This window comes from Pelodiscus sinensis, chromosome 12, assembly GCF_049634645.1.
Source record: "Pelodiscus sinensis isolate JC-2024 chromosome 12, ASM4963464v1, whole genome shotgun sequence".
NCBI lineage: Eukaryota > Metazoa > Chordata > Testudines > Trionychidae > Pelodiscus > Pelodiscus sinensis.
In genome coordinates, this window is record NC_134722.1 from 49,654,542 (window position 1) to 49,669,791 (window position 15,250).

A 15,250-nucleotide genomic window follows, 5' to 3' on the forward strand; every position below is an offset into this window, starting at 1 on the left:
AGCTCACAAGTGAACTTGTTTTTAGGAAGCAGTGTTCTAAAGTTAACACTAAACAAAACTTCTTACAGCAGTTTACTCAAATAATAAAACTGGGATATCTTGGATTTAAAAGAAAAGGTTGAGCACTAGAGCAGCCAAGGGTTTGAATGCTTCCATTTGGTGCATTTCCAGCTTCAGCTACTCTGTGTCTGTCTCTTCCAAGGTGCTGAGTGCCTGAATCTCCCATCAACGTTAACCGGCAGGGGGCTCAGCATGTCTGAAACTCCCAATCCCCAGGGTGTCTCGAGGGACAGAGAGGCACCCTAAGTCCCTCACCAATTTGGAAACTGTTCATGGAGGGTGTGAAAAAGCAGCCAAAAATGAAGGAATCATTAACCTGAAGACTGTCCTAATCATTCTGGGTGGAATGGAATATAGAGATTGAAGATGGGTCTTCTATCTTGGGGTTTAGCTGGGTCATGCAGGGTACAAGTTATTACTGGGCATCCCTCCAACGTGCCTCTTCTGGTATGGGGTAAGTTAAGATCTCTTTGTACCTCCTGCCTTTGTTTGCTGGGGAGGAGGGAAGAAGTAGTGCGCCCCCCCTTCCCTTCCCCCCCATTTGGCTTACTGAATTATCTGAGTTTCGGTCTGGGCCTAGTCCAGTGTGGAGCTGGTTCTTATCCAGGTTCTGGTCTGGGTTTGGCCTGGTTCTGACCAAGACTCTGGCCCAAATTTTGGCTCAGTTCTGGATAAGAGTCTGGCCTGGTTCTTGCCTTGCTCATGGTCTATTTGTCACCCAGTTTGGATTGGCTCTGTCTTCAGGTCTGGCCAGATTCTGGAAGTTTGGGCTCAGATTTTAGCCTGGTCTTGGACCAGATTTTCACCTAGTTCTGGTCCTAATTCTACTCCAGCTCTTACCCAGTTCCAGTCCTACTTCTGGTCCATGTTGTCACATGGTTATGTCCCAGATTGTGTCCTGGGTTAGGTCCAATTATGGCCAAACTCTTCTTGCCTAGTTCTGGCTTGTTTCTGGCATAGTTAAGCCAGAGCTGGAGGCAGACCCAGATAAGTCCCACTCCAGCTCTGACTTTGGCTCTGGTTCCGCCTGTAGGTTGGGCTGTGGCTTTGGCCTGCCTTCTGCCCATGTTATTGCACATGTTCAGCTTTTTCCAGCCCACTCAATAGAAAAGTAACATTTTGATGGGGAGAGTTTTATAATACTGCCATGTAGTCCATGCCAATGGATAGTGTGACTGGTACCATCTGCAGCAAGATCCAACAAACTCCTCATCCTGGGTTTTACCCCCAAAACGTGTTCTGCAGTGTCCAGATCTTCCCTGCGCAGTCTGGCTATATTTTGTCCATCTCACAGCTGTAGTCATTAGGGATGTTAGAGAGTAGTCAACTGGAGTATTGTTTACTTGCTTTCTTCCCCCTGCCTCACCCTTGCTGCTTCTGAGAGGCAGAAAGGGGGAGGGGAAACAAGAGCTGGTGCTGGCAGGAAATGACTTAAAAGCCTATCTCTCTCCCCCCCCCCCCCCCCCCCCCAGAACTGTCTCAGTGGTGCTGCCTGCCCCTGTATTTGCAGAGGCAGCAGGAGAAGATAAGGGAGGCTACTGCGAAGCAGCCCCCTGTCCGCAGGGGTCCCAGTGGGGAGCTTTCCCTCCTCCCCCCATGGATAGGAGCTGCTGCCGCTGCCAAACAACTCGAGTTCATAGGGGTCCCAGCTGCCTGTGTGCATGGGCTGCTCTGGATGTATCGAGGGCTGCTACCCTGCAGGTGGAATAAGAGTTAGGGGGACAGCCTTCTGCCTTCCTGGGTTCCAAAGAGGCCCCCTGCTACGGGCTTTTTCCTTTTCCTCTCCTGATGAAGCCATTGTGGGGTTTCCTCCAGTGGTTCTCTGGGATGAGGCTAGGGTTCACCAGGAATTCCTTGTGAAGATGGCTACCAACCTAAATCTCCAGGTGGAGGAGCTGGAGGATATCCTCTTTTCGGTGCTTGAACAGGCAGTTTGGGCCAGGGTAGAATCATAGAACTGGAAGAGACCTCAGAAGGTCATCAAGTCCAGCTCCCTGCTCCAGGCAGAACCAATCCCAACTAAATCAACCCGGCCAGGGCTTTGTCAAGCCGAGACTTAAACACCTCTAGGGATGGAGACTCCACTACTACCCTAGGGAACCCATTCCAGTGCTTCACCACCCTCCTAGTGAAATAGTTTTTCCTAATACCCAACCTGAACCTCTCCCACCACAACTTGAGACGATTGCTCCTTGTTCTGCCATCCATCACTACTGATAACAGCCTTTCTCCATACTCTTCGGAAGCTCCCTTCAGGAAGTTGAAGGCTGCTATCAAATCCCCCCCTCACTCTTTGCTTCTGCAGACTAAGCAGACCCAACCCTCTCAGCCACTCCTCATAGGTCATATGCTCCAGCCCCCTAATCATTTTGGTTGCCCTCCGCTGGACCCTCTCCAATGCGTCCACATCCTTTTTGTAGTGGGGGGCCCAGAACTGGACACAATACTCCAGATAGTCAAGAGCCGAATAAAGGGGAATAATCACGTCTCTGCATCTGCTAGCAATGCTCCTCTTAATGCAACCTAATATGCCATTAGCCTTCTTGGCTACAAGGGCACACTGTTGACTCATATCCAGCTTCTCATCCACTGTAACCCCCAGGTCCTTTTCTGCAGAACTACTACTTAGCTGGTTGGTCCCCAGCCTGTACCAATGCTTGGGATTCTTCCGTCCCAAGGACAGGACTCTGCACTTGTCCTTGTTGAACCTCATCAGATTTCTTGTGGCCCAATCCTCCAATTTGTCTAAGTCACTCTGGACCCTATCTCTTCCCTCAACCGTATCTACCTCTCCCCCCAGCTTAGTGTCATCTGCGAACTTGCTGAGGGTGCAATCCATCCCCTCATCCAGGTCATTAACAAGGATACTGAACAAAACCGGTCCTAGAACCGAACCTTGGGGCACTCCGTTAGAAACCGACCGCCATCCTGACATTGAGCCATTGATCACTACCCGCTGGGCCCAGCCTTCTAGCCAGCTTTCTATCCATCTTACTGTCCATTTATACAATCCACATTCCCTTAACTTGCTGGCAAGAATATTGTGGGAGACCGTATCAAAAGCCTTGCTAAAGTCAAGGTATATAACATCCACTGACTTCCCCATGCCCACAGAGTCAGTTACCTCATCATAGAAGCTAATCAGATTGGTCAGGCACGACTTGACCTTTGTGAATCCATGCTGACTATTCCTAATCACTTTCTTCTCTTCCAAGTGCCTCAAAATGGATTCCTTAAGGATCCCTTCCATGATTTTTCCAGGAACCGAGGGAAGACTGACCGGCCTATAGTTCCCTGGATCGTCCTCCTTCCCTTTTTTGAAGATGGGCACTACATTTGCCTTTTTCCAATCATCCGGGATTTCTCCCAATCTCCACGACTTTTCAAAGATAATGGCCGAAGGCTCCTCAATGACATTTGCCAACTCCCTCAGTACCCTGGGATGCATTAAGTCCGAACCCATGGATTTGTGTACGTTTAGCTTTTCTAAATAGTTCCTATCTTGTTCTTTACCCACTAAGGCAGTGGTCTACAACCTTTTTACACACAAGATCACTTTTTAAGTCTCAGAACAGGCGAAGATCTACTGCCCCACCCCTTCCTTGAAGCCCCGCCTATATTGCATGAGGAAATCTAATGTAAATGTACTGCGCAGGTGCAAGGTTCAGAGAGGGCTCAAGAGCTACTCTTAGAGCCCCTGAGATCTACCGGTAGATCACGATCTACTGGTTGGTGACCACGGCACTAAGGGCTGTCCATCTTCATCCCATCTTAAGTCACTTAGTGCAATAATCTGGGAGCCGACCATGTCCGTGAATACAGAGGCAAGGAAAGCATTGAGTACTTCAGCTTTTCCCACATCATCTGTCACTAGGTTACCTCCTTCATCCAGTAGGGGCCCCACACCCTCTCTGATCACCTTCTTGTTAACATGCTTGTAGAAACCTTTCTTGTATCCTTCACATCCTTTGCCAGTTGCAATTCCACTTGCGCTTTTGCCTTCCTGATAACCCCCTACCATTCTCAAGCTATACATTTAAACCTCTCGCTGGTCGTTTGTCCAAGTTTCCACTTTTTGTAAGCTTCTTCTTTGTGCTTAAGTTCACCAAGGATTTCCCCTGTAAGCCAATCCGGTCTCCTATCATGTTTGCCTCTCTTGCTACGCATCGGGATGGTTTCTTTCTGTGCCTTCAATAAGGCTTCTTTAAAATACTGCCAGCTGTCCTGGACTCCTTTCTCCTTCATGTTAGCATCCCGGGGGATTCTGCCCATCAGGTCTCTGAGGGATCCCAAATCTGCTTTTCTGAAGTCCAAGGTGTGTATTTTACTACTCTCTTTTCTTCCTTTGGTCAGGATCCTGAAATCTACCATCTCATGATCACTGCTTCCCAGGTTGTCACCCACCTCTACTTCCCCTATTAGTCCCTCCTTGTTTGTGAGCAGAACGTCAAGCGGCGCACGGCCCCTGATCAGTTCCTTCAGCAGTTGTACCAAGAAGTTATCCCCAACATTCTCCAAAAACTTCCTGGATTGCCTGTGTACTGCCGTATTAGTGTCCCAACAGATGTCAGGGTGATTAAAGTCCCCCACGAGATCCAGGGCCTGCAATCTGGAAGCTTCTCTCAGTTGTCCAAAGAAAGCGTCATTTACCTCATCCACCTGATTCGGTGGCCTGTAGCAGACACCAACCACAACATCACTGCTGCTGTTTGCATCTCTAAATTTAACCCATAGAATCTCTCAACAGGTGTTTCTCCCTCTATATCTTGGAGTTCAGAGCAATCATAGTGCTCTCTTACATATAGTGCAACTCCTCCTCCTTTTTTCACCTGCCTGTTCTTCCTGAACAATTTATACCCTTCCATGACAGTGCTCTAGTCATGCGAGTCATCCCACCAAGTCTGTTACCCCAATTAAATCCTATTTCTTGGACTGGACCAGGGCCTCCAGTTCTTCCTGTTTGTTGCCCAGGCTTCTCGCATTAGTGTACAAACACCTCGGATAACCAGTTGATCGCCCTACCTTCTCCATTTGAATCGGGTCCTCCTTTCTTGCCCCTTCCTCTTTGTATTTGTTCCCGGTATCCGACATCCCCACTCCCCTCAGGGTTTTGGTCACTGTCCCCCGACGAACCTAGTTTAAAGCCCTTCTCACTAGGTTTGCAAGCCTGCCTGCGAAGATGCTCCTTTCTCTCTTGGTTATGTGGATCCCATGTCTTCCTAACAATCCTTGTGCCTGGAACAGAGTCTCACGGTCGAAGAAACCGAAGCCCTCTCTGCGACACCACCTGTGTAACCATGCATTTACTTCCCCAATTTGATGATCCTTGTCCAGTCCTTTCCCTTCAACAGGGAGGATGGACGAAAACACCACTTGCACTCTAAATTCTTGGATCCTTCTTCCTAGTGCTACATAATCCGCTGTAACCCGCTCAGTCATTCTTGGCCGTATCGTTAGTTCCCACATGGAGAAGCAGGAAGGGATAGCGATCCGAAGGTTTGATCAGTTTGGTAAGCCTCTCAGTCACATCCTGAATTCGAGCTCCCAGTAAGCAGCACACCCCTCAAGATGCCAGGTCCGGACGGCAGATGGATGGCTCAGTCCCTCTTAGGAGGGAGTCTCCGACCACCACCACCCGTCGTCTTCTTTTGTGGGTGGTGGTCGTGGAACACCCATCCCTAGGACTGCGCATCCCATGCCTTCCAGTACATGGTGTGCCCTTGTGCTTTCTTCCTTGTGAGGTCCCTTCCAAAGCATTCACCACTGCAGAGCCTGTGGAGAGAGCCTCTGTAGCTTTGAGGGATTCCCGTGTTGGCCTTTTTCCCCTACTAGAAGTTGCATACTGCCAGTTCTCTTCCTGGTCCCGTACTGCCCTCTCGGGTTCTTCCGCCTGCCGTGCTTGCAAGATTAAATGCTGCCTTATGTTGAGGAAGTCTTCATTCTCTCTGATCGAGCATAGGGTTGACACTTGGGCCTCCAGTCCTCTAATTTTTTCTTCCAAAATGGGGACCAGCTTGTACTTTGTGCAGATGAAATCCGTTCTTTCTTCGAGTGGTTGCTCATGTCCATTCAAAATAGGTGTGCACACCGCGTCTTCCGGAGCATTTTCCCTAGTGATACCCGTAGCGCCGGCAGGGCCCCCCCTGGAGTGGCGCCGCCATGGCGGGGCATAAGTACCGCTGCCGGCGCTGCCCCACCTCAGTTCCTTCTTACCGCCGTGACGGTCGTTGGAGCGTCTCTATCTCTTAGTCTTTTAGTTAGTTAATGGTTCCCGTTCTCACATTTGTCTGTAAATAGTTCTTGTAGATAGTTAGGTTCTTTATTTTGTTCCTTCCTCCTTGGGGGTAAGGAATGCCAGGGCCGCAAGGCTTCAAGACATGCACTGACTGCGGGAAGTTTATGCCCAGGGGCGACCCACACGACAGTTGCCTTAAGTGTTTGGGTAAGGCTCATCTGGCAATTGCGTGTAAGATCTGTAAGTCCTTTAAGCCCCGCACAAGAAAAGAAAGGGTTTCCCTCCTGATGCTTCTCCTCCATGGAGACAGCGCTTCAACCGGTGCCGCCGGAGCAACCTGCGGTGTGCAGCGCACCGGCTTCCACGCGGGAGGCTCCACACCGGCACCGTGCGTCGGTGTCGGTCTCGGCACCGGTCTCACCTCTCCTCCGTCCAAGAGGGCGAAGAAGTCCCGCGGAAGGTCCCCTGCAAAGAAGTTAACTTCCATCGGGCACCACGGTGCGGGCTCACCGGTACATGCATCTCCTCCGGCGCACCGCCGGCGCCGAGGAGGCCTCGATAGTCCTGGTCGCCTACCTTCACACCACCCGTCCACGCCGGACACATTTGAAGCGGCGCAGGACCTTATTACCCTCATGACCTCCCCTCCATCGTCGGTTGACTTGGAAGGGTCGAGGTCACCATCGTCGGAGGCTCAGCTGGCTACGACTTCGCCCCCACATGGCCCAGGTCGGCATGCTAAGGTGGCTTACGCGTCAGGACCACCCCATGTGAGGTCAGTACCGATCGCTACTACGAAGCCCTTTTCGACGCTGAGTCGTCCGTGTCAGGTAGCTTAGAGCCGTGCTCGAACTTCGCTGCAGCTGAGCTTCTTGCCAGCCCCCCGTCTGGCGGTACCAGTGCCGTATCTCCGTAGCCGTGTGGCGTCCACTCAGTCACCTCTCTTCTCCATGGCGGACTCCCAAGAGCCGGCATCCATCTCATGCCTTCATCGGCACCGGCATCGATGCACTGGGTACCCCAGTGCTGCAACCGCCGGCTACAACTCAACCGGCACCGGGCCTGAGCACTCCGGTGCCGCAACCAATGGCGGCAACTCAACCGGCACCGAGCCTGAGCACCTCAGTGCCACGACTGCTGGCGTCCCAACTGGCACCGGGCCTGGGCACCCCGGTGCCGCAGCTGGCTGCCTCACATCCGGTACCGCAACTGGGTTCCGCAGAATTCTTGGCACCGGGTCTAGGTCCCCCGGTGCCGCAACCGTCAACGAGCCTTCCGGCACCGGGCATGGGTCCCCCGGTGCCGCAGATCGCCCGGCCCCGCTGTATTCATGCGGGCAAGCCTGAATCCATGGCCAAGTTTGCCCCGCATTCCTCTTCGGCTCCACCCTGGCTGGAGTCTGATTACTCGTCGGACTCAGATGCCACCTCCATCCGATCGGGGGTCCTCGGGAGCATCCTTGGCCCACAGGTCCAGGTCCAGACACCAGAGGGACCACACTCGGCAAATGTGGCCTCTGCACCTGCAGTGGCCTTTTTGGACCCCCTGGGCCTACCATCAGTGGCAAGGTCAGCTGCCCCCCTCTCTGGGGTCGGAGGCTTTAGGGCACCGTTCCCAACCGTCGGCGTGCCTGTCCCGGGCCCCTCCCTCCCCACTTCAAGCACCGCAACCCGATCCAGCGGCGCAGGCACTAGCACCGGAGGCGGACCCATCGGGGGCACAAGTTGCCCAACTGGCACTGCAGTTGGCGACAACCGCTCCTATGCCAATTCAAGAGTTGTCGTCGTCTCCGGACGAGGCACTAGCAGACCCGGCACCAAGTCTGCCTTCCATGGATGCCCGTATGCACCAGGATCTGCTGCGGCGCATGGCTTTCAACCTGGCCATTCCGGTGGAACCTGTCATTAAGGACACGGATCCAATGGTGGACATCCTCACGGAGGACGTGCCTACGCAGTTGGCCTTACCGCTCACCAAAACGGTGTCAAAAATTACTAACGCCCTGTGGCAAACGCCAGCGACCTTGACCCCTACCTTAAAAGGGGTCGAGAGGCGTTATTACGTCCCGCACTCGGGGCATGAATACCTGTATTCACAACCCATCCCCGGGTCCTTGGTCATGCAGGCCGCGGCCCAAAAGGAAAGACTCCCTCAGCCCGGTCCTTCTCCAAAGGCGAGAGAGCCTAAGTGGCTGGATTTGATGGGCCATAAGGTTTATGCCACAGGAGCACTACAACTCTGCATTGCTAATCAGCAGGCGATGCTCAGTCGGTATGCTTTTAATACCCGGCAGGCTGTCGAAAAGTTCAGAGACAGACTCCCAGCGGAGGACCGTCAGGAGTTCGCGGCCATTGCCTCGGAGGGTAAAGTCATTGCACGAACCGCTCTCCAAGCGTCATTGGACACTGTTGATTCGGCAGCCCGCACTATGGCGACTAGTGTCGTTATGCGTTGCGGGGCATGGCTCCATGTGTTGGGAATTCCCCCGGATGTGCAACATACGATCCAGGACTTGCCCTTTGAAGGCAAAACTCTGTTCTCGGAGCATACTGACTCTAAGCTCCATACCCTAAAGGCCACAGGATCCACCTTAAAGTCCTTGGTCATCCACATGCCGGCCCCGCAGCGTCGGCAGCTGCCCTATAAGCAGCAGGGGAGAGCGCAGCCCCAGGTCCCCCGTGGGGATTACTGGAGGTGCAGCTCCCGGGCCTCCGGTGGAGGTTCCGGGGTGGCTGCGCTCCCCCAGGGGGCTAGGGGTTGACGTCATCGCCCCAGGTCCGATACCCAGCGGGGAGGTCCCCACGGTCCTTCCCATCAGGGCAAGCCCCAATTTTGACGCCCTTTTCGAGAGTCCCGTACCAGTCTCCCATCCTGGCCCCCCGTTTGGGGCCAGGCTATCCCTTTTTGGCTCTAATCACATCAGATGCCTGGGTTCTGAACATAGTAAATGGAGGCTATACTATCCCATTCCTGGGCCCACCGCCCTCAAAACCCCCTTCTCCGTCCTTAGTAAGGGACACCCCTCACGAACACATCCTGTGCCAGGAGGTGTCTGCGCTCCTCAAAAAAGGGGCAATAGAGGAGGTTCCTCCGCACCTGCGAGGAAGGGGATTCTACTCCTGTCATTTTGTTGTCCCCAAACCGAAGGGAGGAGTCCGTCCCATCTTGGACCTCCGAAATTTAAACAAGGCGGTCATAAAACACAGTTTCAGAATGGTGACTTTGGCCTCGGTCATCCCAGTGCTACAGTTAGGAGACTGGTACGCGACTCTCGACCTCAAGGACGCATACTTCCACCTGGCGATCAGGCCCAGCCACAGGAGGTTTCTCAGGTTTATGGTGGTCCGATACCATTTTCAGTTTATGGTGCTCCCCTCTGGTTTATGTACGGCACCAAGGGTGTTCACAAAATGTATGGCGGTGGTTGCCGCATTTCTCCACAAACAAGGGGTGTACGTGTTCCCGTACCTCGACGATTGGCTGATCCGAGGTCGCTCGTACGAGCAGGTAGAAACTCACGTGGCACTCACAGGAGCCTTCTTCCTAAGGCTAGGGCTCATGATAAACATCAAAGTCATCCCTGACCCCCTCCCAGCAGATAGAATTCATGGGCGCCCCCCTCAACGCAAGGGTGGCAAGAGCGTTCCTGCCCAAGAGCAGGTTCCTCTCCATAGTGGAGCTGATTTCAGGGTTAATCCGGTCCCCTATCACGACCTCTTGGGTCTGCTCCAGGCTCCTGGGCCACATGGCGGCGTGCATGTACGCGGTGCGCCATGCCAGAATAAGAATGAGACCCCTGCAGGCATGGTTAGCACAGGCCTTCAGCCAATCCAGGGGTCTTTGGGACTTGATAATCACAGTGCCCCCAGAAATTCTGGATTCCCTCCTATGGTGGACCCAGGAAACTGTGGTACGCAGTGGGGTTCCTTTCAGTGCCCCTCCCCCCTCCCTTACGCTGGTCACCGATGCATCCGACCTGGGCTGGGGGGCACACCTAGGGCGGCACAGGACTCAAGGCCTCTGGTCCCCCTCCGAACGAACACTGCACATAAACGGCCGGGAATTGTGGGCGGTGAGGAGAGCCTGCGAAGCCTTTCTGCCAAGGTGCTCTCACCGCTCGATCCTGGTTCGTATGGACAACACAGCAGCGGTATTTTATCTCAACAAGCAGGGTGGGGCACGGTCACCTCCCCTCTGCAAAGAGGCCCTGCGACTCTGGCACCTGTGTGACACGCACAATATCACGCCTCAGGCGGAATACCTCCTGGGGTGCAAAAACCTGCTAGCAGACACACTGAGCAGATCCTTTGGAGCCCACAAGTGGTCGCTCAAGGACTCTGTTCTGTGTCAGGTTTCCGCAGGTGGGATTATCCCTGCCTAGACCTGTTCGCCTCGGCACACAATGCCAAGTGCTGGAACTACTGTTCTATGCTGGGGCTGGGGAAATATACCCTGGGGGATGCCCTGACGACCATGTGGCCAGAGGGCATTCTCTATGCTTTTCCCCCGTTCTATCTAATTTCCAGGGTGTTGACCAGAGCGAGAACATTTCGGTCCACGATCATTCTCATAGCTCCCTGGTGGCCCAGGCAGTTCTGGTTCCGCATCCTAGTGGATATGCTTACCCAAGATCCAATAGCACTTCCTCCAGTCCGGGACCTGCTAACTCAGCCTTGGGACGAGGGGATCATGGTTCACCCAGATCTCCAGTCTCTCCACCTAATGGCCTGGTTTATCCGTGGTTGAACCAACCTGAAAGGGAATGTTCCCAGGAGGTCCAGATGGTGCTCCTCTGTAGCAGGAAACCCTCTACTAGACGGTCGTACGCTGCCAAGTGGCGGCGCTTCTCATCTTGGGCATCCCGGAGAGGAGTACACCCGTCCTCGGCTCCTATTCCAGCTATTCTTGACTATCTTTTGCAGCTTCGGTCTAGTGGCCTGTCCTTTTCTTCTATCAAAGTCCATGTGGCATCTCTCTCCGCCTTCCATGCTGGTACGGCAGGAGTCTCCCTTTTTTCTAACCCAGTGGTTAAAAGGTTTCTTACTGGTTTGGAAAAGTTGTATCCCTCGGTGAGGGCCCCACTTCCCGCCTGGAACCTCAATGTTGTCCTCCACAGGCTTGTTACCCCCCTTTGAACCACTGGCTCTCGTTGAAGGTTGCTTTCATCGTGGCCATTACATCGGCTCGAAGGGTGTTGGAACTAAGGGTGCTAACTGTAGACCCGCCCTACCTTGTTTTTTCACATAGTAACGTCAGGCTACGGCCTCATCCAGCCTTCCTCCCAGAGGTGGTGTCACCGTTCGAATGGACATGAGCAACACATCTCGAAGAACAACAGTTACAGGTAAGTAACCGTTCTTTTCTTCTGGGAGGAAGACAAACATGGCACACACTGCGCAGGTAACAGCAGACGTTATCACTATCCAGGCCTGATGTCCTGGAGAAAGGATTTAAAAAGAAAGGCAAGAGAACCTCGCACCCTTCCCTCTCCCCTTCCAGACTCCCTCTCTAAACTCCCTGTTAGCAGTCACCTGTTTGTAAGCTCCTTGGTAGCCTTAGCTCTCCATGATGGGGTGGCCAAAATAGGCAATGCTCTGTGGCAAACCTCTCTTTCATCTCCAAGTGGCAAAGCGCAAGTACTTTGTTCATGCCGAGGGACATGAGTATTTCTACTCCCACCTGCCCTAAATTGCCTGGTGGTGGAAACAGTGAACCTATATCAAGGGCACCCCTCCCAAAAACCCACTCAAAAACACTTCACTTATTTAGGTGTAAACTTAATTCACCCGTGAGCTCTAAATGGCAAATCAGCAGGCCTTCATAGTCTGCTATGCTGTGAACATCTTGGGTAGGCTATAACAAAGTATGAACCTTCTATCCCAGAGGATTTGAAGGAAGAGTTTAGGCTCTGGTGGAGGAAAGCATTACGGCAGCTAGGGTGGTGCTCCAGGCGGCTTTGGAGGCAGTGAACGCTGCAGCCGGTAGCATTGTGTCAGTAGTGTCCATGCAGAGTGTGTCCAAGTTGCTACTCTCCAGTCTTGGCCAAGGCATGGTGATCAATAAAGGACCTCTCCTTGGATGGTGCAGCTCTATTTGAGGAGCAAATCTAACTTAAGACTCCTCCTAAACAGTAAGAGCTAGGACCGGCAAATTTGGTATGCAGCTTCCTCTTACAAGTTAAAGCAAAGTAAGAATTTGGTTGTGCCAGGACAATGGGATGTGCCTGGAATCACATTTTCTCCTTCAAGGGAAAGGGAGAGACAATTATACTTCAGAATGACCATGAGGGGTTCAGCAAGCATGGAGGGGACACTTATATTCCAAAATGATTATGGGGGCAGCAAGCATGCCAACTGGGGGAAGCAGAAACCAGCTGGACACCATATCCCCAACACTTGAACCAACCCTAGTTTGCAGCCACTGGTCAGGCAGCACCGCCTACCCTGCCTCATCCAGCCCTGTGAAGCAATGTCACTGGCCAGGGAGCATAATCCTTACTGAACACTCGTGCTTTCCAATCCCCTGCTCTGACTCCTGCATCCCCCAATTTCCCTGTCCCAAACAACCAGAGTAACAAGTAGTATAAGGGCCCTACCATCAATCAAATGCTAGCCCCGCCCCCTTGACCCTGGAAGTCCCGTCTCCCCTGACCCCGGAAGTCCCATCTCCCCTGTCACCGGAAGTCCCACCCCTGGAGGGTAGTACACCCAGGTCAAGAGGGACAGGTGACCGGAAGTAAAGGATGTCATGTGACCCCCGTTATGCCCGTCCCCTGTCACCGGAAGTTCAGCCCTTGGGGGTAATACATCCGGGGTCAAGAGGGGCAGGTGACCAGAAGTAAGGGGTATCATGTGACCCCTCTAAGAACACGCTCTGCCTCCCTCTACCAATCAGGAAGGGTTTTTCCCCTGTAGGACCGCCCCGCGATCCGCTTTGGCCAATCGGGGAGGGGCAGTTCCGGGACCGGATGACCAGCCCAGAAGCGGGTCGTGTGACCCCTCTAAGAACTAGCCCCGCGTCCCTCTACCAATCAGGAAGGGTTTTTCCCCTGTAGGTCCGCCCCGCGATCCGCTGTGACCAATCGGGGGGGCAGTTCTGGGACCGGTTGACCAGACTGGAAGCGGGTCGTGTGACCCCTCTAAGAGCTTCCCGTGACTCCCTCTGCCAATCAGAGCATAGCACTTCCCCATAAGTTCTAGCGCCACGCAAAAGAGGCCATCTTGTTCCAAGAGCGCGTGTTTCACAGAGTGTGAAAACGCTAACATGGACTCCTTCACCACCCCCACCAGAAGTTTGGACTTTGTTTTGGTGCCAAGAAGCAAGCGCTACATCAGCGACAGTTCCGAGGAGGAAGGAGAAGTTGAAGGGGGCCCTTTGGCCCAGCCACTGATGGATACACCAGTATCTGACGCTGAAACCCAACCGCTCATGAGGCAGCCCGACGAGCTAGATGGCCTGGAGGAGGAAGGTGCCCATGGCTCCCAGGAGTCGGACAAGGTGCATGGAAAAGAAGTCAAAGAGGTAAATGAAAGATCAAAGTTGGGGCATCATGGGGTTAGGAAACCAGGATTTTGTAAACCTAAAAAAAAAAAAAAATGACCAGAGCGTCTTACATTATTTCTTTCTGGCAATCTCTCGACAGCTTGACAGTGCCTTTCTAGCTGACCCTCAGACCCAGGACAGTATTGCATCGGACAAGGAAGACGAACCGGGCCCACCTTGATTTTGCTCAACACCGATACAAAGCATTGAAGAGAACGCCAAGGATGACGGCCATGAAGAATTCAGGAGGTGGCTTGGCATTGACCTAGTTGAGCCAGTGCCACATCATAAGCGTAAAAAAGTTATGTGCTCTATTGTACGCGTTGGTGTTTATACCGTCCTTAGTCTCTGTCTTAGGGAAAAGCTTTTTGAGGACTGTGAGGGTTGTGTAATAGATGCGCCAGCCCAGCGGCACCATGACTGTGTGACTTGGACTCCAGAGGATATAAACTGCAAGCTCCGGGGCCTATGTGCTGAACTGTGTTTGGAAAGCTTATTAAATACTGTTATTGCCGTAGGATATGCTATGCAATGTCTGTGCTTAACTCAAGAACACTTAGCACAAGGGGTGACTTTGGTAAATGCAGTGCAATTCAGTCAAGATCCTCACAGTGTTTTAAAGGCCATGACCAAGCCAAAAGACGCCTGCTTAGAGCGTTATATTGAACGTCTGGGGCGTACAAAAAGTTACAGAACCCTGCTTAAGAAAAAGACTATTTGTAAGATGTCTAAAAGGATGAAGTTAGAGAATGGTGAGGGGACACACATGAGATATAAAACTTGGTAGCTGTAAATATATTTTGAAAAGGGGCTTTTGTGACTATCTTCTGTCAGAAGGTTTGTGTGATCCTTACATGAGTAAAAGTTTTGGTGGAACACATGGTTTGTATGTTTTTTAAATACAATCATTTAAAAAAATAAAGTTTGTGAGAATCCATTTTGTATAAAGGGGTCCATTTACTGAAAAACCCTGAAAGATGTATGGTAGAAACTCGGGGGAAGAAAAACCCCTCCAAAATGTTTTGTTTTTTAAATAAAAAGGAAAAAAGTCACCCCCTCTACCCCCACCCAGTTAGGATTTATTAGACATGAACTCAATGGTTTAACCACACCTTACTGAATAGCCAGGGGGCTCTAGTCAATGGTTAGGTTTAGGTGTGACCACTTACCCTTGTTGAGGTTAATGTTTAGTAATTAAATTTGATGGGTTGGATGGGTAGGCTCTGATGAATATCTAATTAAATAACACCTCAGGAGTTTGCAGACACTATTGTACAGTTTAAATATAACCCCTGGGGTTGGTAGAGCACTATTGGACAGTTTAAAGGACACAGGAGTTGGTAGAAACGCTATTGGACAGTTTAAATATGACCCAGGAGCTGGTTAAATGCTATGGGCTACTTTTTCTAGCCA

General features: G+C 52.1%; 1 protein-coding gene across 2 annotated transcripts; it reads left to right on the forward strand.

Moving 5' to 3' along the window:
* The first annotated feature begins 75 nt into the window (after nucleotides 1–75).
* LOC142831124 (uncharacterized) lies at nucleotides 76–14,774 on the forward strand. Of its 2 annotated transcripts, XR_012906785.1 has the most exons (3): nucleotides 76–11,639; nucleotides 13,585–13,816; nucleotides 13,938–14,774. XR_012906785.1 is itself a non-coding variant. In XM_075940656.1 (2 exons), the coding sequence occupies exons 1-2, from the start codon at nucleotides 13,559–13,561 to the stop codon at nucleotides 14,016–14,018; spliced, it is 339 nt and encodes a 112-aa protein (XP_075796771.1). In that variant the 5' UTR covers nucleotides 76–13,558; the 3' UTR covers nucleotides 14,019–14,774. The 2 variants fall into 2 exon arrangements, 1 of the variants encoding a protein (XP_075796771.1); XM_075940656.1 differs by having other exon boundaries at nucleotides 76–13,816.
* Nucleotides 14,775–15,250: the final 476 nt, after the last annotated feature.

Bases quoted from the DNA above. Each gene is read 5' to 3' on its own strand.
- LOC142831124 (XM_075940656.1), top strand. From the start codon at position 13,559: ATGGACTCCTTCACCACCCCCACCAGAAGTTTGGACTTTGTTTTGGTG. The intron at 13,817-13,937 runs GTAAATGAAAGA...ATCTCTCGACAG, and splicing joins ATGGAAAAGAAGTCAAAGAG to CTTGACAGTGCCTTTCTAGC.